This window comes from Zootoca vivipara, chromosome Z, assembly GCF_963506605.1.
Source record: "Zootoca vivipara chromosome Z, rZooViv1.1, whole genome shotgun sequence".
Taxonomy (NCBI): domain Eukaryota; kingdom Metazoa; phylum Chordata; class Lepidosauria; order Squamata; family Lacertidae; genus Zootoca; species Zootoca vivipara.
In genome coordinates, this window is record NC_083294.1 from 3,562,140 (window position 1) to 3,586,832 (window position 24,693).

The following is a 24,693-nucleotide window of genomic DNA, read 5'->3' on the forward strand; positions in this document are numbered from 1 at the left end:
TAGGGAGCTGGGTATGTTTCGCCTGGAGAAGAGAAGGTTAAGGGGTGATATGATAGCCATGTTCAAATATATCAAAGGATGTCATATAGAGGAGGGAGAAAAGTTGTTTTCTGCTCCTCCAGAGAAGCGGACACGGAGCAATGGATTCAAACTACAAGAAAGAAGATTCCACCTAAACATTAGGAAGAACTTCCTGACAGTACGAGCTGTTCGGCAGTGGAATTCTGCTGCCAAGGAGTGTGGTGGAGTCTCCTTCTTTGGAGGCCTTGGCATCCATATGTCTTTTTTTTCTTCCAAAGACAATTTATTAAATTTTTAAATAAACACATTAAACAATAACCAATCATTCAACAACAAACACAACACATAATAAACACCAAATTTTCTCATTTTTAACATCTATTCAACTATCTCAAATTCTGCTCTGCTGAGCTTTGACTTCCCTCCCTCCCCTCATTCGGTTTTCTTGTCCACTCCTATCTCACAGTTCCTTTATTCCATCTACTTAAAATCATTTCGTAGGATTTATTCCAATCCTGCAAGTGTCTTTAAAGTTCCACAATTCCTCTCCATATAGTCCACATATTTACTCCAGTCTTTTTGGAACCTTGCCTCTCCCTGGTTTCGGATCTTGCTAGTCAGCCTTGCTGGTTCCGCACAATTCGTCATTTTCGTCTGCCACTCTTCAATCGTCGGTAACTCCTGAGGTTTCCATTTTTGGGCTATCAAAGTCTTAGCCGTGGTTGTCGCATACATAAATAGTACTTGGTCTCCTTTTAGAATCTCCTCTCCTATAAGTCCTAATAAAAAAGCCTCCGGTTTTTTGGGAAAGGTATATTTAAAAATCTTTTTCAGTTCATTATATATCATTTCCCAAAATCTTTTAATTTTTTCGCATGTCCACCACATATGATAAAATTCACCATCCTTCTCTTTACATTTCCAGCATGTTTTACTACTCATTCTATACATCTTAGCCAATTTTACTGGTGTTAAATACCATCTATACATCATCTTCAAAACATTCTCTTTCAGGGCAGTACATGCAGTAAACTTCAGTGTTTGATTCCATAATTTCAACCACGCATCATATTCAATATTATGCACAAAATATTTTGCCCATTTTATCATCGCATCTTTTGTCAGTTCATCTTTCGTATACCATTCTAACAACAAATCATATTTTTGACAGCAATTTTGTTCTGCCTTCCAACAATTCTATTTGAAATTTGGACCTTTTATCTTCAAAACCTATTTTTTGTCATTTATAAACACATCATTTACTTGGTGATATTGCAACCATCCAGTCAGAACTTCTTTAATTTCACCATAAGGTTTCAACTTCCATCCCTTTTCTGATTTCATCAATATCCTCGTAAGTGGCCCTCCTCCCCTCCATATTTATTTTTTTAACCGTCAGCATCTCCACTGGTGAAAACCACCATGGGGTCTTTGTTTCTAACAGCAACTTGTTTCTTTCCCACACCTCATATAAGGACCTTCTTATCACATGATTTGTAAAACCTTTATGAACTCTTTTATATCATACCAAAGATATGCATGCCATCCAAATCTGTTGTCGTAACCTTCCAGATCTAATAAATCCGTATTTCCCAGTGTTTTCCATTCTCTTAACCAACAGAGATAGGACGCCTCATAGTATATCCTCAGGTCTGGCATGGAGAACCCACCTCTTTCTTTTCTGTCCACTAAATTTTTATATTTTATTCTTGGTTTCTTCCCCTGCCAGACGAATATCTGCAAAACTTTTTGCCATTCTTTGAATTGTCCTGTTCTCTTTATTATAGGTATCGTTTGAAATAGGAATAACATTTTGGGTAGTACATTCACCTTAATTGCTTTGGCAGCCATATGTCAAGAATGCTTTGATGGTGTTTCCTGCTTGGCAGGGGGTTGGACTGGATGGCCCTTGTTATCTCTTCCAACTCTAGGATTCTATGCTTCTACTAGCGGGCCCGGCCACGCGTTGCTGTCAGCTATCTGTCAGGAATGCTTTGAAGGTGTTTCCTGCTTTCCTTCAGTTTCCATGTTTAATATTCTCTACGGAATATTCAAAAGGCCCTTTCCTGCCATTAGCCTGGTTGCTTGACTCTTCTGTTTACAATGAAAGAAGCAATCCAAGAATTTTTTTTCAGCTGCTGAGTGAAATATCGAGCCGGATTATCCTCTGCCATATCTGATGTTGTAACTTATAAATTGCTTTGAATGTCTTAAGGGCTGCCGCATTGTCCAGCAGACACTTGCAACGCTGCCTCGCATTTCTGCAAAGCCTGCAGAAAATGTTTCACTTGCGCAGGGCAAGTGTCACTTCTGCAACCAAACGGACCAAAAAAAGTAACAGGGCTGTTGTGTAATAAGTTGCCTCTTTCTGTACAGTAAACAAGGTTATGATTTGACCTTTGAATGAAGCGGACACAAAATGTTTCCCACCACATTGGTTCATTCCTCCCCCCACCACATTGGTTCATCCCTGTGATTGGCCCCACCCTGTCCTGACCCATGACCTATCCCGCCCCCTCCTCCCCACCCCCGGCTCATCCCTCTGCCCTCACCCTGTCCCGACCCATGACCTATCCCACCCCCACCCCCCACAGTGGTACTATTACTTCCCTTGATCTAGATCAGGCACCCCCAAACTTCGGCCCTCCAGATGTTTTGGACTACAATTCCCATTATCTCTGACCACTGGTCCTCTTAGCTAGGGATCATGGGAGTTGTAGGCCAAAACATCTGGAGGGCCGCAGTTTGGGGGTGCCTGGAATAGCATCTTGAGCAAGGGAATCTAGATCCTGTGATTGGTCAGCATCCCCAGAGCTCTCCTCCACTGCAAGAGCCTCGGCACCAACCTTCCGGGCGATGCGCTGAAGTAGCAGCGTCTCTGAGCCCTTCCACCGACCTTCTGGGCTCCCTACTGCCCCCTGGTGGTCCCCTGACAGCAAGTTTCCAAGTTGTACATATGGAAATGGTCACAACCAACTTGGGGAATAAATAAAGGCATTTAGATAAGATGTAAGAAAAATAGAAAATTAGGAATATAGCTGAAATGTATTTTGGTTACAGTGGTACCTCTACTTACGAATAACTCTACTTATGGATGTGGTTTAGATAGGATTTTTTCTTCTTATGAATTTTTAGATAGGGTTGCTTCGACTTACGGAGTTTTTCTCCCAATGCATTCCTATGGGATTCGACTTACAAATTTTTCCGACTTATGAATATGCGTTCAGAACGCATTAAATTCGTAAGTAGAGGTACCACTGTATTTTGATTTTGGGTGTGAATATTTGAATGTATGGTTTTTGTATTGTTTTTTGTTTATTTGTGATTTCTTCATGATTATGATGATGATTATATTTGAAGTTGTAGGATATTATTTTTTATGTTCTGCTAGCTTGTTGCTGTGTGTTAGTCTGTCAAATGGAGAGTAATAGCCCCATCCAGATCCCCCTGAGTCTCAGAGTCCCCGTTTTACAGGATCTCGTGGCGGAGGCGGGGTTTGTGGGTGTGGACTAGACTCCATGGGGAGGGAGGAGGTGGAGGAGAAGCTGTGGGAATAACGCCACTGGAGGGCGCTGTTTTATTTGTGGAAAAGGAGGTTTTTACCTGTGCAGGTATGAGATGTGAGCAATCCGAGGTTGTACAAACACTCGGGTAGTGGCATGGACCGCTGTGTCCAAATTCCAGGACAATCGGTCAAGCGTTTTCAGAGAAAAGTGGAGCCCACAGTTCCACCTTTTTTACATTTATATATATATAGATTATCATTATTATTTATATGATTTTGTATGTTGTTATTTCTCTATTATTGTTTCTTTCGTGTGTTTGTGAGTGTATTTTAATTTGAACCCTAATCAAGTTTATTTTAAAGATTACAAAACAAAACAAAACTTGGGTACAAGTGCCAAGCGGCAGACCCATGCAAACATCCGTTGGTCCTCCCTGAACATTTCTCCTGTGTCCTTCATTTCCCACTATTTTCTTCCTAGATGGCAGCTCTCCAGAGTCCCTTCTATGGCGATAAAATGAACCTGTTTTCGCTCTGCCAAAAGATAGAGCAGTGTGATTACCCGCCTCTTCCGACCGAACATTATTCAGACAAGGTGAGTAACTTCAGCGGGACACTCTCTTGGGCAGGGGTCCCCAAACTAAGACCCGGGGGCCGGATGCGGCCCAATCGCCTTCTAAATCTAGCCCGAGGACGTCCGGGAATCAGCATGTTTTGCCATGAGTAGAATGTGTCCTTTTATTTAAAATGCACCTCTGGGTTATTTGTGGGGCCTGCCTGGTGTTTTGACATGAGTAGAATGTGTCCTTTTATTTACAATGCATCTCTGGGTTATTTGTGGGGCCTGCCTGGTGTTTTTACATGAGTAGAATGTGTGCTTTTATTTAAAATGAATCTCTGGGTTATTTTTTTGGGGGTGGGGGTAGGAATTGGTTCATTTTTTTTCAAAATATAGTCCGTCGGCCCCCCACAAGGTCTGAGGGACAGTGGACCGGCCCCCTGCTGAAAAAGTTTGCTGACCCCTGCTCTTGGGCCCTGAATAATAATGTACAGTCATACCTCTGTTTAAGTACGCTTCGGATTGAGTACTTTCAGTTTAAGTACTCCATGGACCTGTCTAGAACGGATTAATCCACTTTCCGTTATTTTCAATGGGAAAGTTTGCTTCAGGTTAACTACGCTTCAGGTTAAGTACAGACTTCCAGAACCAATTACATTCATACTTCAGGTTAAGTACGCTTCAGTTTGAGTACTTCGTGGACCCGTCTGGAATGGATTAATCCACTTTCCATTACTTTCAATGGGAAAGTTCGCTTCAAGTTAACTACGCTTCAGGTTAAGTACAGACTTCCAGAACCAATTACATTCATACTTCAGGTTAAGTACGCTTCAGTTTGAGTACTCCGTGGACGCGTCTGGAATGGATTAATCCTCTTTCCATTACTTTCAATGGGAAAGTACGCTTCAGGTTAAGTACGCTTCAGGTTAAGTACTCCGTGGACCGTCTGGAACGGATTAATCCACTTTCCATTACTTTCAATGGGAAAGTTCACTTCAGGTTAAGTATGCTTCAGGTTAAGTACTGCGCGGACCGTCTGGAATGGATTAAACCACTTTCCATTACTTTCAATGGGAAAGTTTGCTTCAGGTTAAGTACTCCGCGGACCCGTCTGGAACGGATTAATCCACTTTCCATTGCTTTCAATGGGAAAGTTCTCTTCAGGTTAAGTACGCTTCAGGTTAAGTACTCCGCAGACCCGTCTGGAACGGATTAATCCACTTTCCATTGCTTTCAATGGGAAAGTTCGCTTCAGGTTAAGTATGCTTCAGGTTAAGTACAGACTTCTGGAACTTAAACCGTGGTACCACTGTAGTATTATTATTAAGTATTATTATTATTATTACTATTGCATCACCAGGCATGTTCGCACGGGGACGGGTGGCAGGGCGAGAGCAAGTGTGGTGTAGTGGTTAAGAGTGGTAGACTCCTAATCTGGGGAACCGGATTCGCGTCTCCACTCCTCCACATGCAGCTGCTGGGTGACCTTGGGCTGGTCACACTTCTCTGAAGCCTCTCAGCCTCACTCACCTCACAGTGTTCGTGGTGGCGGAGGAAGGGAAAGGAGAATGTGAGCTGCTTCGAGACTCCTATGGGTAGTGATAAAGCGGGATATCAAATCCAAACTCTTCTCTTCTTCTTCCTCACGGTCCTCTCCTTTTCTCCCCCTTGCAGTTGCGAGAGCTGGTTAGCATGTGCATATACCCGGACCCGGACCAGCGACCTGACATCGGTTATGTGCACCAGCTTGCCAAACAGATGCATGTGTGGACGTCCAGCACTTGACCGCTAGGCTCCCCCGGAAAAGCCATCCCCAGCGGTCGTCTTTCTTGAAAACCTTCCGTCTCGGACGAAACCCAGAGGTGCCTCGCCAATTTAAATGGGAGCGTCGAGCTTTTCCCCGGAAGACCCTTGCCAATTTAAATGGGAGAGTCGAGCTTTCCCCCGGGAGACCCTCGCCAATTTAATCGGGAGTGTCAAACTTTCTCCGGAAGACCCTCACCAATTTAAACGGGAGCGTCAAGCTTTCCCCGGAAGACCCTCGCCAATTGAAATGGGAATGTCTAGCTTTCCCTGGAAGACCCTTTCCAATTTAAACGGGAGATTCGAGCTTTCCCCGGAAGACCCTCGCCATTTTAAACGGGCGAGTCTAACTTCCCCCCGGAACACCCTTGCCAATTTAAACAGGAGTGTCGAGCTTTCCCCGGAAGACCCTTGCCAATTTAAACGGGCGAGTCGAGCTTTTCTCTGGAGGACCCTTGCCAATTTAATCGGGAGTGTCTAGCTTTCCCCAGAAGACCCTCGCCAATTCAAACAGGAGAGTCGAGCTTTTGCCCGGAAGACCCTCACCAATTTAAACGGGAGATTTGAGCTTTCCCTGGAAGACCCTCGCCAATTTAATCGGGAGTGTCGAACTTTTCCTGGAAGACCCTCGCCAATTTAAACAGGAGAGTCAAGCTTTTCCCTGGAAGACCCTCGCCAATTTAATCGGAAGATCCGAGCTTTCCCTGGAAGACCCTCGCCAATTTAAACGGGAGATTTGACCTTTCCCTGGAAGACCCTCGCCAATTTAAACCGGAGAGTCGAACTTTTTCTCGGAGGACCCTCCGCGATTTCTGCTGGCCGTTTGCAGGATGGATCCCGTCCCGAGTGATGGCTGCTGCAAGTGTTGATCTCTCCCTGATCTCGATCTCTTCCGAGATCCTTTCTTAAAACCGTTGTGTGTAATCTAGTTTAGGAAGGGTTTCTCATTGGTGCATTTGACACCCCCCCTCTCGTATCTTAACTAATGTGAACTGTTGAAATGATTCCTTTGGTGAAATCACTTTATACCAATGTTGATTTTATGGCCTCTTTTTGCAAAACGGTTAAGAACTCCTCAACTGAATTAATTGCAGGGAGAGAGGCTTGTTTGGTACAGAGTCTGGATAAAATGCAAATCAGAGGCGCTTAAGACGCCGAAACTCTGCTTGGTTACTCGGGAGTAAGTCCCAGTGGCTTTTGAGGGCATTTGCTTCCCGGTAAGAGCAAATTCCGTTTTGAGGTAGTCTCTTTTCTAAAAAGGAACATAAAGCCTGGAGTTTTTCTACTTCTTCCCTCCTTTGCAAGAATAGAGTATGTTTGAAGATTCTTCTTTGCAATTAATATTTTGCAATGCATTTTATCTGCCGGCCTCAATCCAAAGCTCTCTCTTTTTGGGTCCGTTTTGGGTCTGTGTCTGCAGGCACGGATCCTGCGAGAATCTCAACAGCTAATATTACACGACCAGTGTTACTGCATGCAGAATAAGGGTTTTTTTGGGGGGGGGAGCTTTATAAAACCAGTGGTACTTCCGCCGTCAAAGCCATGTTGAAAAACGTAACGCCCAAGGGTATTATTACCTTGGCCGTGCGAGAAGGTAAGTTAAAACAGAATTCATTCGTTTTAACGCCAATGGTCGTCCCCCCCCAACACTTCTTAACTGTGAAGACTCATCGGAGAATGTGAATATTTTCAAGGCGCCGATTGGAAGGACGTACTAAGACTTTGCATTTGACGCATACTGTACTTTCAGTCGGCTCAGTGACTTCATTGACTCGGTAGTTCCATTTCCATCGGCCCAAGAAAGGTTTTGCTCAGGAAGCCAGCTTTGTCTCTTGTATCTTTTCTTCCTCCCTTCCCTCCCCTTCCCTCCCCTCCTTCCTTCCTTTCTTTAAAAGGTTTTGCTCAGGAAGCCAGCTTTTGCATCTTTCCTTCCTTCCCTCTTTTTAAAAGGTTTTGTTCAGGAAGCCAGCTTTTTCTCTTGTATCTTTCCTTCCTTCCTTCCTTTTAAAGGTTTTGCTCAAGAAGCCAGCTGTTCTATCTTGTATCTTTCCTTCCTTCATTCCTTTTCCTTCCTTCATTCCTTCCGTCCTTTTAAAGGTTTTGCTCAGGAAGCCAACTTTTTCTCTTGCATCTTTCCTTCCTTTTCCTTCCTTCCTTCCTTCCTTCCTTCCTTCCTTCCTTCCTTTTAAAGGTTTTGCTCAGGAAGCCAACTTTTTCTCTTGCATCTTTCCTTCTTTCCTTCCTTCCCTTTCCCTCCCTCCCTCCCTCCCCTTCCTTCCTTACTTTTAAAGGTTTTGCTCAGGAAGCCAGCTTTTTCTCTTCCATCTTTTCTTCCTTCCTTCCTTCTTTTCCTTCCTTCCCTTTCCCTCCCTCCCCTTTCCCATCCTTCCTTCCTTTTAAAGGTTTTGCTCAGGAAGCCAGCTTTTTCTCTTCCATCTTTTCTTCCTTCCTTCCTTCCTCCCTTCCCTTCCCCTTAATTCCTTTTAAAGGTTTTGCTCAGGAAGCCAGCTTTTTCTCTTGCATTTTCCTTCCTTCCTTTCCCATCCTTCCTTTCCTTCCTTCCTTCCTTTTTTAAAGGAATGGTGCTCAATCAGCCTCAGTACTGAAGGATGCTACCTAGAGAAGGATGTCCCCATTTCATGGCTTGAAACATGGCCTGGCCTTCGGGGCCATTTCCAAACCATTTCCTTCCTCCCTCCCTTCCTTTTGGTGCTCAATCAGCCTCAGTCCTGAAGGATGCCATCTAGAGGCGGATCTCGCCGTTTCATGGCTTGAAACGTGGCCTGGCCCTTGGGGCCGTTTCCAAAGCAGGTTATTTTTGCCAGAAACAAAAGGACGGAATAGACCTGCATCTTTTTTCAGCGGCTTTCTGCATATTAAACCGAGAAGGGCAATGCCAACTACCAAGCTGTTTGAAGCCATCTTACAAACCCTCAATAATGTTCGTCTTTAATTGCTGTGAAAAGCCGCAGGGAAGGAATCCAGCCTCTCAATCTCGGCGGAAAATCAGAATATTTTCGCTTTCCTGTACAGCGGCAGCACACCTACTTGCAAACTTTCAGGTGCTGCTGGCGGGCGTCTTTCAAAGCAAGTTAAATCTCTCTCTGGCACTGCAGCCTTAATTTGATTTTATATAGATATATATATATATATCCAGATTTTGGGGGTGCAACGTGGAAGGTCTGTCTGTTGGGCAATTCTGCATTACAGGGGTGTCCGTGAAAACCTGGTCTCCTATACTTTACTCCTTAAGATCTATTATTAGCGCTTAAATACATGTATTTCCAAAGAATTTCTTTTTTTTTGTGAATGTGCATTTTTAGATAAGATTTAAACGATTTACAAAATAAACTGTTTTCTTTGTAGAAAGAAAAAAGGGTGGCCTGGTGTAAAAAACGTTTTGTCTGAGCATATGTTTTTTGCTATCTTGAAGTGGTCTGAACATATATTTTTGCAATGGTCTGAGCATATTTTTTTGCAATCTTGAGCTGGTCTGAGCATATATTTTTGCAATGGTCTGAGCACATATTTTTGCAATCTTGAGGTGGTCTGAGCATATATTTTTGCAATGGTCTGAGCATATTTTTTTGCAATCTTGAGCTGGTCTGAGCATATATTTTTGCAATGGTCTGAGCATATTTTTTTGCAATCTTGAGGTGGTCTGAGCCTATATTTTTGCAATATTGAGGTGGTCTGAACATATATATTTTGCAATCTTCCCATGGTTACAGGCTGAAATGTTTGACCGCTAAACCAAGGACTAGGTACCGTATATTCCGGCGTATAAGACGACCCCCGACTTTTCCAGTTAAAATATAGTTTGGGATATACTCGCCATGTAAGAAATATGACCTGGTGTATAAGACGACCCCCGACTTTGGAGACGATTTTCCTGGGTTAAAAAGTAGTCTTCTACGCAAGAATATACAGGTGAAACTCTGAAAATTTGAATATCGTCGAAAAGTGCATTGATTTCAGCAATCAATTGGTTTCACCTTTTAAGTTGCATTACTGAAATAAATGCAATATTCGACGATACAGTCATACCTCGGTTTAAGTACGCTTCGGTTTGAGTATTTTCAGTTTAATTACTCCGCGGACCCGTCTGGAACGGATTAATCCACTTTCCATTCCTTTCAATGGGAAAGTTCGCTTCAGGTTAAGAACGCTTCAGGTTAAGTACAGACTTTCCATAACCAATTACACTCATTACACACTGAGGTCCACGCCAAGGGCCTTCTGGCGGTTCCCTCGTTGCGAGAAGCCAAGTTGCAGAGAACCAGGCAGAGGGCCTTCTCGGTGGTGGTGCCCGCCCTGTGGAACACCCCCCCCCCCCAGATGTCAAAAAGGAAAACTGCTACCAGATTTTTAGAAGACATCTGAAGGCAGCCCTGTTTAGGGAAGCTTTTAATCTTTAAGAAAGAAATGAGTGTGTTTTAATATTTCTGTTGGAAACCGCCCAGAGTGGCCAGATGGGCGGGGTATAAATAATAAATTTATTATTATTATTATTATTATTATTATTATTATTATTATTATTATTATTATTATTATTATCCAGAGTTTCACCTGTACACCATTAACAGCCAGGGAATGAGCTCTGTTAACTTTTCTGTCTAAGAAGGACTTCTGCACTACTTGTGAAGCAAATAATCCGTTTTAGAAAACGATTGATTTCCCGCCCCAGTTATTACGAGACTCCACCGGTCAATTCGTCTTGGGTTTTTTAATTTTTATTATTCAATCTGCATACAGAACATTAACGCAGATAATACAGATACAGAATTTGGAGAGGTCAAATTCTCAATCCTCTTCCGCCGCCCGGACGTTTCCGGTAAGTCAAGACGTATCCATGGTTTGCACGGTCTCGTCCGCCACTTCCAGGTCCAAGGGGGTGACTTTGGTATAGAGCACCCCTGTGGTTCCCCTCTCGCAGCTGTACCGGCCTTGCCTGTTTGAGGGGGGAGGGAGAGGAGAGAGAAGCCATTATGGGGAGGAATGTGGGTCTGCCCCAAATCCCACTAACGGGGGGGGGGCGGCAATGGAGATATATACGCAATCGATATTCAATGGAGACTGAGATATATACTCAATGGAGATATATACTTAGATCTTATATACTTATACACTTATCTATAAGTATTAGCTGGCCTGGCCACGCATTGCTGTGGCTCATCCCTCTGACTGCCCTCACCCTGTCCTGACTCATGACCTTTTCTGCCCCCTTGTTGTTGTTGTTTAGTCCTTTAGTTGTGTCCGACTCTTCGTGACCCCATGGACCAGAGCATGTCAGGCACTCCTGTCTTCCACTGCCTCCCGTAGTTTGGTCAGACTCATGTTGGTAGCTTCAAGAACAATGTCCAACCATCTCGTCCTCTGCCGTCCCCTTCTCCTTGTGCCCTCCATCTTTCCCAACATTAGGGAGTCTTCTCTTCTCATGAGGTGGCCAAAGTATTGGAGCCTCAGCTTCAGGATCTGTCCTTCCAGTGAGCACTCAGGGCTGATTTCCTTCAGAATGGATAGGTTTGATCTTCTTGCAGTCCATGGGACTCTCAAGAGTCTCCTCCAGCACCATAATTCAAAAGCATCCATTCTTCAGCGATCAGGCTTCTTGATGGTCCAGCTCTCACTTCCATACATCACTACTGGGAGAACCATAGCTTTAACTAGACTGACCTTTGTCGGCAAAGTGACATCTCTGCTTTTTAAGATGCTGTCTAGGTTTGTCATTGCTTTTCTCCCAAGAAGCAGGCGTCTTTTAATTTCGTGGCTGCTGTCACCATCTGCAGTGATCACGGAGCCCAAGAAAGTAAAATCTCTCACTGCCTCCATTTCTTCCCCTTCTATTTGCCAGGAGGTGATGGCACCAGTGGCCATGATCTTGGTTTTTTTGATGTTGAGCTTTAGACCATTTTTTGCGCTCTCCTCTTTCACCCTCATTAAAAGGTTCCTCAATTCCTCCTCACTTTCTGCCATCAAGGTTGTGTCATCTGCATATCTGAGGTTGTTGATATTTATTCCGGCAATCTTAATACCGCCTTGGGATTCATCTAGCCCCCTACTCCTGCCTTATCCCTCTGATTGGCCCCACCCTGTGCCGACCCATGACCTATTCTGCCCCCTCCTCCCCCCACATCCCTGTGACTGGCCCCACCCTGTCCCAACCTATGACTTATCCCGCCCCTCCTCCGCCCACCCCCAGCTCATCCCTGCGATTGGCCCCACCCTGTCCCGACCAATGACCTATCCCGGCCCCTCGGCCCAGCCTTCAAAGCCGAGACGAGATGCTGTGGAGAGGGAGATGGAAGGTTTCCTAGCTGCAGTACCAGTGTACCCGTCACTACAGGGCACTGTTTTGCAAACTCTCCTGTACTCCCAGCATCCCCAGCTGTCTGAGTTTTATGTTCGAGAACAGTGGGTTCTACCTGCTTTACCTGCCATAGGTGTAACATCTGTCTACACAAACTGTTTTTGGTCACTCGCATATTCGCTCGGGACGTTGTGTCCAAATTCCAGAACCAATTACACTCATACTTCGGGTTAAGTACGCTTCAGGTTAAGTACGGACTTCCATAACCAATTACACTCATATTTCGGGTTAAGTACACTTCAGGTTGAGTACTCCACGGACCCGTCTGGAACGGATTAATCCACTTTCCATTACTTTCAATGGGAAAGTTCGCTTCAGGTTAAGTACGCTTCAAGTTAATTACGGACCTCCAGAACCAATTACACTCATACTTCGGGTTAAGTACACTTCAGATTGAGTACTCCGCGGACCCATCTGGAACGGATTAATCCACTTTCCATTGCTTTCAATGGGAAAGTTTGCTTCAGGTTAAGTACAGTTCAGGTTAAGTATGGACTTCCAGAACCAATTACACTCATACTTCAGGTTAAGTACGCTTCAGTTTAAGTACTTTGCGGACCGTCTGGAATAGATTATTCCACTTTCCATTACTTTCAATGGGAAAGTTCGCTTCAGTTTATGAACGCTTCAGTTTATGAACAGACTTCCGGAACCAATTGTGTTCATAAACCGAGGTACTATATAATTTTCATATTTCGTTTTCCCCCTTATTTTCTACTAACCCCCTTTCTGTTCGCAACCCCCCCCCCCAAAATAAAAATCAGCTCAAGGAATTTCTTATATACAGTGGTACTTTGACTTACGAATAACTCTACTTACGAATGTTTCGACTTACGAACGGAGCTCCGTCCTCCATCTTGGATGCGGTTTAGATAGGATTTTTCCGATATGGGAGAAATGTCCCACCAAACTTCCCACCAAACTTCGGCCCTCCAGATGTTTTGGACTACAATTCCCATCTTCCCCGACCACTGGTCCTGTAAGCTAGGGATCATGGGAGTTGTAGGCCAAAACATCTGGAGGGCCACACTTTGGGGATGCCTGCTATAAGCTTTCGCCACCCAATGAACCTTGGCTCTCCAGGTGTTTTGGAACTACAACTCCTATGATCCCTGGCCTTCTGGCCCTGTTAGCTAGGGGTTATAGGAGTTGTAGTTCCAAAACATCTGGAGAGCAAATGATGCCTATGCCTGCTCTAGATGTTTTGGAACTACAACTCCCATCATCCCAACTAACAGGGCCAAAGGTCAGGAATCATGGGAGTTGTAGTTCCAAAACATCTGCAGAGCCAAGGTCGCCTGTGCGTGTCTTAGGTCAACAACAGCTTCAGACCGAACAATTTTTGCGCATTTCTTTTTCCAATAGTGTGTTTTAATTCTCTCAGCTAGAACAGTCTGCAGCCTCAAGAATTGGGCTTTGCACTCTGAAGGCAGAATCGGCCTGATCCTGGTATCTGAAGGTTTAACTCTCTTGCCTATGGAAACAATTTACAAGAAAATCGGAAAGTTTTAGAACTGACACAAGAGGACAAGCGGACATATTTGGTGGGCAGAGGCTTGCTTTTTCTTTGCAACTGGCAGGATCATCAATGGGTTTATTGCAGGTATCCCCAAACTGCAGCCCTCCAGATGTTTTGGACTACAATTCCCATCATCCCTGACCACTGGTCCTGTTAGCTAGGGATCATGGGAGTTGTAGTCTCAAAACATCTGGAGGGCTGCACTTTGGGGGTGCCTGGTCCAGCTCTCACTTCCATACATCACTACTGGGAAAACCATAGCTTGAACCAGGCACCCTCAAACTTCGGCCCTCCAAATGTTTGGGACTACAATTCCCACCATCCCTGACCACTGGTCCTCTTAGCTAGGGATCATGGGAGTTGTAGTTCCAAAAAATCTGGAGCAGGCATAGGCAACCTTGGCTTTCCAGATGTTTTGAAACTACAACTCCCATGATCCCTGACCTTCTGGCTCTCGTAGCTAGGGATCATGGGAGTTGTAGTTCCAAAACAGGCATAGGCAACCTTGACTATCCAGATGTTTTGAAATTACAACTCCCATGATCCCTGACCTTCTGGCCCTGTTAGCTAGGGATCATGGGAGTTGTAGTTCCAAAAGATCTAGAGCAGGCATAGGCAACCTTAGCTCTCCAGATGTTTTTGGAACTACAACTCCCATGATCCCTAGCTACCAGGGCCAGTGGTCAGTTGTCATGGGAGTTGTAGTTGCAAAACATATGGAAGCGTACTTAACCTGAAATGAACTGAAGTGTACTTAACCTGAAGCGAACTTTCCCATTGAAAGGAATGGAAAGTGGATTACTCCGTTCCAGACAGGTCCGTGGAGTACTTAAAAACTAAAGATACTCAAACTGAAGCGTACTTAAACCGAGGTATGACTGTATAAGAAATATCTTGAGCTGATTTTTTTTGGGGGGGGGGGGTTGCGAACAGAAAGTGGGGTTAGCAGAGAATAAGGGAAAGAATGAAAGATGAAAATTATATCAGATTTATTATCTAACGTGAGGGAGGAAAGATGTAAGGTTTGTCGTGGTGAATAACAAATGAATAAATTTAAATAGGTAGGAAAGTTTGGTGGGGAAATAATGATGGGGTTTATAAATAAGGGATTAATTAAGTCAGTAATACTGTATATTCCTGCGTAGAAGACTACTTTTGAAGCCAGGAAAATCTTCTCAAAAGTCGGTCGACTTACACGCTGAGTCGTATTTCTTCTACGGCCAGTGTATCTCTAACTCTATATTTTAACTGGAAAAGTCAGGGGTCGTATTATACGCTGGAATATACAGTAAGTTAATTAGAAAATGATGAAGTCCCCTAACGATGGGAATGAAAAATGGATTTATATAAGAAAATGTTGGGTTTTTTCTTTTCTTTTTTTGTATTTTTTAATGTTGTTTTTACAAAATGAATAAATTATTTTTTGAGGGGGGAAGAAACAATTTAAACAGCGACACACTCACCTTTTCCCTTTTTTGTTGGGCGTGTCGTAAGGACGGAGAAAGTCCAGTTTGTTCTTACTGAGCACACAAAGATCAATGTTACTGCCGGAGCCCAGATCATTGTATATGCCAGCTGCAATGGCGTCTCTCACAAGCTGTTTGGCTTCCTCCTCCTAGGAAACAAAAGTGGGTTATCAGACATTTGCCCTCCTTCAAGCAATTTCCAAGCAATTGCACAATGCCAGCCATTGGAGGAATCGTCTCCTAGAATCCTAGAGTTGGAAGAGACCACAAGGGCCATCCAGTCCACCCCATGTCAAGCAGGAAACACCATCAAAGCATTCCTGACATATGGCTGACAGCAACACGTGGCCAGGTCAGCTAGTAGAATCATAGGATCCAAAGTTGGAAGAGACCACAAGGGCCATCCAGTCCAACCCCCTGCCAAGCAGGAAACACCATCAAAGCATTCCTGACAGATGGCTGTCAAGCCTCCGCTGAAAGACCTCCAAAGAAGGAGACTCCACCATACTCCTTGGTAGCAAATTCCACTGTCGAACAGCTCTTACTGTCAGGAAGTTCTTCCTAATGTTGAGGTGGAATCTTCTTTCTTGTAGCTTGAATCCATTGCTCCGTGTCTGCTTCTCTGGAGCAGCAGAAAACAACCTTTCTCCCTCCTCTATATGGCATCCTTTGATATATTTGAACATGGCTATCATGTCACCCCTTAACCTTCTCTTCTCCAGGCTAAACATACCCAGCTCCCTAAGCCGTTCCTCATAAGGCATCATTTCCAGGCCTTTGACAATTTTGGTTGCCCTCTTCTGGACACGTTCCAGCTTGTCAATATCCTTCTTGAACTGTGGTGCCCAGAAGTGGACACAGTACTCCAGGTGAGGTGTGACCAGAGCAGAATACAGTGGTACTATTACTTCCTTTGATCTAGATGCTATACTCCTATTGCTGCAGCCCAGAATTGCATTGGCTTTTTGAGCTGCTGCATCACACTGTTGACTCATGTCAAGTTTGTGGTCTACCAAGACTCCTAGATCCTTTTCACATGTACTGCTCTCAAGCCAAGTGTCACCCATCCTTTCCTCTTTTTTTGCCAGTGTAGTACCTTACATTTCTCCCCAGGGTGGATAAAAATCAATGATTTTTTTAAAAAAATCAAAAAAATCGGATTTTTTTGATTTAAATCGGAATTTTTTAAATAAAATGCTTTTTGAGGAAAATATTTTACCACCCAAAGGTTATTCCATCATGAAGTAAAGATTAGTTTTTTAATTATGTAGAATAAGGTTGTATATGTTTAATTTTTTGGGTAAATAAATTCCATTAATCCATTCACAATGTCATGCTCTTCCAGAGGTTTTTGTAAGATTATTGGGCAGTTTCTCTGCCTACAAGATATTATCACAGATGCTTGGTTTACTTTTGCAGTTCTCAAAACTGAATTTGACTCAACAGAGATCACATGCCTCTTCTTCACAGCAAAAATGTTATAACATGAACAGAGTTGAGAAAAAGACCTTAATTCTATTGCTGTACAAACCTATGAATACAGAAACAACCCCTTCAGTGCTAACTTTCAAGAAGTTCAGTGAATAGAATAGAAATAATATTTTTCTGATTGGAGTGGACAGTATTTAGGTTTTTCATGTGTAGGCTGGGCTGACAGTCTAAGTTTCTTAATATATATATATATTGTTTTTGTTTAGCCAAATTAGTTAACAAACATGGATATTTGTTTAAGCAAATAACATATGCTGTAATGGTTACAGGTAGGTAGCCGTGTTGGTCTGGGTCGAAGTAAAATAAAAAAATTCCTTCAGTAGCACCTTAAAGACCAACTAAGTTTTTATTTTGGTATAAGCTGTTTTATTTTGGTATAAGCTTCTAGTTTGGTATAAGAAGTGTGCATGCAGACGAAAGCTTATACCAAAATAAAAACTTAGTTGGTCTTTAAGGTGCTACTGAAGGATTTTTTTTTATTTTAATATGCTGTAATGTTATTGTTTCAGTTGAATAAATCTATTTAAATTGTTATTATTAAGGTAATGATTATTTTTCTCCTTCCTAAGTACAACAGTAAAGTTGTCCAAATATGAAAGATTAACCTATTAAACTGGGGATGAAAAACTAATATGAAAAGTTGTTATTCTAAAAATCTTCATCTACTTGCATATTAAAGTTATACTGCAAGAATTAGTCTTTATGTAGAAAACTACAGTATGATTTAAATCAAGCCTTACTGACTAGTGATTTAAATCGTGATTTAAATCGTGATTTAAATCAGTTTGATTTAAATCAAATCCACCCTGTTTCTCCCTGTTCAAATTCATCTTGTTTGCTTTGGCCCAGTTGTCTAATCTGTTAAGGTCATTTGGAAGTGTGGTCCTGTCCTCTGGGGTATTGGCCACAGCTCCCCATATGCTGTCATCTGCAAACTTGCTCAGGATGCCCTCAAGCCCATCATCCAAGTCATTGATAAAGATGTTGAATAAGACTGGGCCCAAGACAGAACCCTGTGGCACCCCACTAGTCACTACTCTCCAGGATGAGGAGGAGCCATTGATGAGCACCCTTTGGGTTCGTTCAGTAAGCCAGTTACAAATCCACTGAATGGTAGCATTGCCTAGCCCGCATTTTACCAGCTTCTTTAAAAGAATATCATGGGGCACCTTGCTGACATCAAGAATATCATAGTCACTTCTCTCCAGGATGAAGAGGAGCCATGGGTTCCTTTGGGTTCGGTCAGCCAACCAGTTACAAATCCACTGAATGGTAGCATTGTCTAGACCAGGCATCCCCAAACTTCGGCCCGGCAGATGTTTTGGACTACAATTCCCATCTTCCCCGACCACTGGTCCTGTTAGCTAGGGATCATGGGAGTTGTAGGCCAAAACATCTGGAGGGCCGCAGTTTGGGGATGCCTGGTCTAGACCGCATTTTACCAGCTTCTTTACAAGAGTATCATGGGGCTGGTAAAATGCTAGTAAAATGTCTCCTGAAGCAAAACGTGGCATAGAAACCAAAATGCAGGGCAGGATCTCTTTGCAAGGTCCAGGAACCCTTCGGTGGAAATAATAATAATAATAACAACAACAACAACAATAATATATATATACACATACATACATACATACAGTGGAACCTCGGTTTATGAACACCTCGGTTTACGAATTTTTGGTTTACGAACGCCGCGGACTCATCTGGAATGGATTAATCCACTTTCCATTACTTTCAATGGGAAAGTTCGCTTCAGTTTATGAACGCTTCAGTTTATGAACAGACTTCCGGAACCAATTGTGTTCATAAACCGAGGTGCCATTGTATATATAAATGTCAAAATGGCATGTGGTTGCGTTTCCACTTTTCACTGAAACCGCTTGACTGATGACGTTCAAATTTGCACACAACGACCCATGCTACAGTGAGATTAATCTTATCAAGTTTGCTGTGCCAGGTAAAAAAAACCCAAACCCCGTGTTTCAAAACACCACTCAGACGAAAATGCATTCCAGGAAAAGAAGGTTGCAAACCAGCGCCCTCTATCGGTACTGCACCTTCCCTCTCAACAGAATCTCGGCTGCCTATATTTCCAAGCAATTTCACAATGCCAGCCATCAGCCTCCATTGGAGTAATGGTCTCCTGAAGCAAAACTTGGCATAGAAACCAAAATGCGGGGCAGGATCTGCTTGCAAGGCCCAGGAACCCTTCAGTGGTAATAATAATAATAATTTTATATATGTAAAAACGGCATGTGGATGTGTTTCCACTCTTCACCGAAACCACTTAACCGAGAGTTTCACCTATATATATATATAAATCACCTATATATATAAAAAATGTAAACTGGGCACGTCCATTAATATCCACGTTTCAACAAAACCGCTTGGCTGATTGCTTTCAAATTTTGACATAATGCCGCATGCGAATATGAGAGTAAGATAGATGTCACACCTGTGCCAGGTAAAAAAAACCAAACCCCGTGTTTCAAAACACACCACTCAGACGAAAATGCATACTGGGAAAAGAACCATGTTGCAAACCAGTGCCCTCTGGCGGCAGCTACGCTGGTACTGCACCTATAGAACCTTCCCTCTCGACAGCACCTCAGCTGCCGTTTACATACTAGGCTGAATAATAATAATAATAATTTATTATTTATACCCCGCCCATCTGGCTGGGCCTCCCCAGCCACTCTAGGCGGCTTCCAACAGAAAAATAAAATAAAATAATCGATTAAACATTGAAAGCCTCCTTAAACAGGGCTGCCTTTACAGACTAGGTCGGATGGAGGCACTGACTCGCCTGGGTGGGGGTTCGGGAGAGGAGGGGACGGGATAGGTCAGGACACGGTGGGGCCAGTCACAGAAATGACCCGGGGTGGGGGGAATAGGGGGTTTGATACGTCGTGGGTTGGGACAGGGTGGGCGGCATCACAGGGACAAGCCGGGGGGGAGGGGGCTTCCAGGATTTTTGTCAAATCAAATACGAGTCCTTGGACAAGCCTCAGACATGTTCGTGTGACCCTATCTCAGCTACATCCCTCAGTTTAGCAAGAAAAAATATGTACTGAGATAAGGTAAAGGTAGAGGGACCCATGACCATTAGGTCCAGTCGTGACCGACTCTGCCGCCAACCTTCTGATCAGCAAGCCCAAGGCTCTGGGGTTTAACACACAGCAAACATAATAATTGACAGTACCAGAAAAACAGGAATTCTTCAGACTGAAAACACATGAATGACATTACATTTATAAATGACCCGCCTAACGACAAATAATGACAATGACAACCAATCAAGGCTTGACATATCTTGCTTTGCATTTCATGCATCTATTGACAGGCTGGGTATGTTTAGCCTAGAGAATAGAAGGTTAAGGGGTGATATGATAGCCATGCTCAAATATATTAAATGATGTCATATAGAGGAGGGAGAAAGGTTGTTTTCTGCTGCTCCAGAGAAGCGGACACGGAGCAATGGATTCAAGCTACAAGAAAGAAGATTCCACCTCAACATTAGGAAGAACTTCCTGACAGTAAGAGCTGTTTGATAGTGGAATTTGCTGCCAAGGAGTGTGGTGGAGTCTCCTTCTTTGGAGGTCTTTAAGCGGAGGTTTCACGGCCCTGTCAGGAATGCTTTGATGGTGTTTCCTGCTTGGCAGAGGGTTGGACTGGATGGCCCTTGTGGTCTCTTCCAACTTTATGATTCTATGATTCTACTAGCTGACCCGGCCACGCATTGCTGTCAGCCATTTGTCAAGCATGCTTTGATGGTGTTTCCTGCCTGGTAGGGGGTTGGACTGGATGGCCCTTGTGGTCTCTCCCAACTCTATGATTCTGTGATTCTACTAGCTGACCTGGCCACGCGTTGCTGTCAGCCATATGTCAAGAATGCTTTGTTGATGGTGTTTCCTGCCTGGCAGGGGGTTGGACTGGATGGCCCTTGTGGTCTCTTCCAACTCTATGATTCTATAATTTCCGGAGCCCCGGTCATGGGCAGCGCGGCACTGGACATTGCTTCTCCGCATGCCCAGATGCGATTTTCTATGTGGATTTGGGTGCTCTATCCCCTTCCGTCTGCAAATCAGCGGAAGTGACCAAGGCACTCCCTTACTTGTAAAGCAAATGTGGAAATGTTGTGTGCTGGGGATGGGGTGAGAGGAGAACTTTGCTGTTGGAGAGAGGTAATCTATCAGTTTTTGGAGCATCTACAAAACGCAACTCTCCTGATAACGGGTTTAAAGTCAAGATTTAATACCGCCCTCTCTCCACTATGATGTTGCGGTGACAGTTGAAAACTCATTCTCTAAATCTCAACAGACTTTACGGCCGGCAGAGGGCCAATATTGAGTTTTAATGGCATTACAACACATAAATCATCTTTTAAAGATGCTACCGGTAGAATCCAAAATTAAATGCCGGCAATGTCCTCGCCGGTTCTAAATAATTTATCAAACCCCCGTTTCGGACGAGCCTTATTTATTTCTGCCCCAACTGCTCCAATTCCTCGGATGACATTTTGGGAGATGCATTAGCGGTCAGTTTAATGAACTGGGGGGGGGGTCCTCCAGCAGTTTGGCACATCTGCGGTGACCATTAGGCGGCTGGCTGAGACCTCTTTGTGCCTTTTACAAGTGCCGGCCATTTGTCATGTGGCGGTAAATGGAGAGAGGACATTGGCGCCTCGGGAGCCATTGCGTGATGTAGCAATGGAGGCGAGCTTGTCACAACTGACTTCTATTACAGCCCATCACTCTCGCTGTAATCTCATTTAAGGAGCAGCCATGGTCCCCCAGAGAAGGGATATTCCCAGTTAGCTTGGGGCTTTGCAACCATAAAGGGAGGGAGCGCTCCTTTTATATACTCCAAACTTTTAGGGTACTTTTTGAGATTAATTACCGCCCTGCGTCATTTGTGCTGCCGTCGTCAAGACTGCGACGGTCAGCACATTCAGAATACGCCGCTGTTTTGCAGCTTGAATAACTTCATTCGGTAGTAGAAATTAACATACTGTACACCTCTGTTTTGGAGCTTTAAAAAGTCACTCGGTGGTAGAAATTAGGACACAGGGGAAACTCGGAAAATGAGAATATCATCGAAAAGTGCATTTAATTCAGGAACGCAACTTTAAAGAGTGAAACCAATCAATGAGATAGAATCATAGAGTTGGAAGAGACATCAAGGGCCATCCAGTCCAACCCCCAGCCAAGCAGGAAACACCATCAAAGCATTCTTGACATATGGCTGACAGCAACGCGTGGCCGGGTCAGCTAGTAGAATCATAGAATCATAGAGTTTCACAACCCTGCAAGTGAAAAAGCATGCTAGCTGTGTCGCAAGCAAAGAAGTTGCTTCATCTATATATAAAACGGTCATGTGGGCGCGTCTCCAATTTTCTCTCAAACCGCTGGACCGATTGCGTTCAAATTTGGACACATGCAAATACGCGAGGGATCACGTAGATGAAGGGAATGCTGTGGATATAGCCTATCTTGATTTCAGCAAGGCCTTTGACAAGGTGACCCATGATATTCTTGTAAAGAAGCTGGTAAAATGCGGGCTAGACAATGCTACCATTCAGTGGATTTGAAACTGGCTGGCTGACCGAACCCAAAGGGTGCTCATCCATGGCTCCTCCTCATCCTGGAGAGAAGTGACTAGTGGGGTACCACAGGGTTCTGTCTTGGGCCCAGTCTTCTTCAACATCTTTATCAATGACTTGGATGATGGGCTTGAGGGCATCCTGAGCAAGTTTGCAGATGACACCAAATCGGGAGGGGGGGCTAATACCCCAGAGGACAGGATCACACTTCCAAATGACCTTGACACATTAGACAACTGGGTCAAAGCAAAAAAGATGAATTTTAACAGGGAGAAATGTAAAGTACTCACTTGGGCAAAAAAAGAGGAAAGGATGGGTGACACTTGGCTTGAGAGCAGTACAGTGAAAAGGATCGAGAAGTCTTGGTAGACCACCAACTTGACATGAGTCAACAGTGTGATGCAGCAGCTCAAAAGCCAATGCAATTCTGGGCTGCATCAATAGGAGTATAGCGTCTAGATCAAGGGAAGTCATAGTACCACTGTATTCTGCTCTGGTCAGACCTCACCTGGAATACTGTGTCCAGTTCTGGGCACCACAGAATACTGACAAGCTGGAACGTGTCCAGAGGAGGACGACCAAAATGGTCAAGGGCCTGGAAACGATGCCTTATGAGGAACGGCTTAGGGAGCTGGGTATGTTTAGCCTGGAGAAGAGAAGGTTAAGGGGTGATACGATAGCCATGTTCAAAGATATCAAAGGATGTCATATAGAGGAGGGAGAAAGGTTGTTTTCTGCTGCTCCAGAGAAGCGGACACTGAGCAATGGATTCAAACTACAAGAAAGAAGATTCCACCTCAACATTGGGAAGAACTTCCTGACAGAGCTGGGCCAGGTAAAAACCCCAAAACCCTGTGTTCCGGAACTCACAACTGAGACGAAAGTGCATGCTGGGAAACAGAAGGCAGAAGCTGCGTCTCCGAGACCGACGCAAGATCCTGACGTCACCAGCCAACATACTATAACCGACACAAAAGCCATTCCTCCACAAAGCCCGACGTTGGGATCCTGCACCTAAACCCCACTTCTGTCCCTCACAGACCGCACCATGCCGACACCTCGCCAAAAACCACCCACACCCTGCCTTTACCCCTCCTCCCCCGAATACCTGACATACAGGCTGGGATACGCCGACACCGGCACCAAGGGAGTCACAGGGATGAGCCGGGGGGGGGACCGGGTAGGGGGCTAGGGGAGCCACAGGGATGAGCCGAGGGGTGGGGGGAGGCGCGGGTTACAGGGAGGGGGTGGGGGTAGTCACAGGGATGAACCGGGGGTAGGGGCAGGAGGGGGCACAATAGGTCATGGGTCAGGACAGTGGGGGGAGTCACAGGGAGGAGCCATAGCAACGCGTGGCCGGGTCAGCTAGTCATCTATAAAATGTTACGCCAGAACAACCTCACAGTACACTTCTGGACGTCTCTTTCCTCAGAAAAAAATAATCTGTGACAGTTTGAAGGATGCCAATCCACTGAAATGGGGCGAGAGGTGAATACATTTCTACATATTTTAGAGCCTGCATTAAGTCATTTCAGCTTTTCCTCATCAACCTCGTGGAAAGGTGCCAATTCTGGCTTGTCTGTAAACAGCTGCATCCTGACATTTTGAAACACATCACCACAGTTGCAATGTGGAAGGATAGAATATGATCTATGCCCTGACTATATATATAAAAAAGATAAAATGTACAAATTACTTTAAGTGAGAATCTGAGAGAGATAACTGGGCTGGGGAGGGGGGTATCCGGGAGGTCAGAGCGGCAGTAAAATCTATACCGAAGTGCTGGGAGTTTGGGACTAGCAAAAAAACGATAGCTCTTGAAGGATACCAAAGCCTAGAGAAGGATAATTAGACCATGGAAGAGGAATCAGCAGCCTCAGTTGTAGAGAAATGTGGATATGCCTGTCTTCTGGGAGAAACTTTGTCAAGATCGATACGTAACTGGAGAAGCTAAATCTGCTGGGAAGCTCAGGGAGAGAACCGACCCAACGCAGCTCCTCTGTATCAAAAAGGTTTGATTACTTCCTGCATCCCCTCCCTTATCTATATATATCTATATCTATCTATCATCTATCTACCTACTGTATCTATCTATATATATATATAAACTAGCTGAACCTGCCACACATTGCTGCGGCTCATCCCTGTGACTTCCGCCATCCTGTTCCGACTCATGACGTATTCTGCCCCCTCCTTCCCCCGACTCATCCCTGTGACTGCCCACAACCTGTCCCGACCCATGAGCTATTCTTCCTTTCCCCACCCCCACCCCCGGCTCATCCCTGTGACTGGCCATACCCTGTCCCGACCCATGACCTATCCTGCCCCCCCTACCCCCAACCAGGCTCAACCCTGTGATT

The 24,693-nt window shown here is 44.4% G+C and overlaps 2 protein-coding genes across 4 annotated transcripts in view; one reads left to right on the top strand and one right to left on the bottom strand.

The window, feature by feature from the left end:
* Positions 1–7,078, top strand: part of NEK6 (NIMA related kinase 6) — an 88,338-nt gene extending 81,260 nt beyond the window's left edge. For all 3 annotated transcript variants that reach the window (XM_035112725.2, XM_035112724.2, XM_060270303.1), the window contains exons 9-10: positions 4,008–4,121; positions 5,760–7,078. In XM_035112725.2, coding sequence (XP_034968616.1) covers positions 4,008–4,121; positions 5,760–5,870 — 225 coding nt within the window. In that variant the 3' untranslated portion in view covers positions 5,871–7,078. The remainder of the gene's footprint in view (positions 1–4,007; positions 4,122–5,759) is intronic.
* Positions 7,079–10,605: 3,527 nt separating this feature from the next.
* LOC118083838 (proteasome subunit beta type-7) overlaps positions 10,606–24,693 on the bottom strand; it is a 51,989-nt gene continuing 37,901 nt past the window's right edge. The window contains exons 7-8 of the mRNA XM_035112792.2: positions 15,241–15,392; positions 10,606–10,839 (exon numbers count right to left, since the gene is read on the bottom strand). Coding sequence (XP_034968683.1) covers positions 10,728–10,839; positions 15,241–15,392 — 264 coding nt within the window. The 3' untranslated portion in view covers positions 10,606–10,727. The remainder of the gene's footprint in view (positions 10,840–15,240; positions 15,393–24,693) is intronic.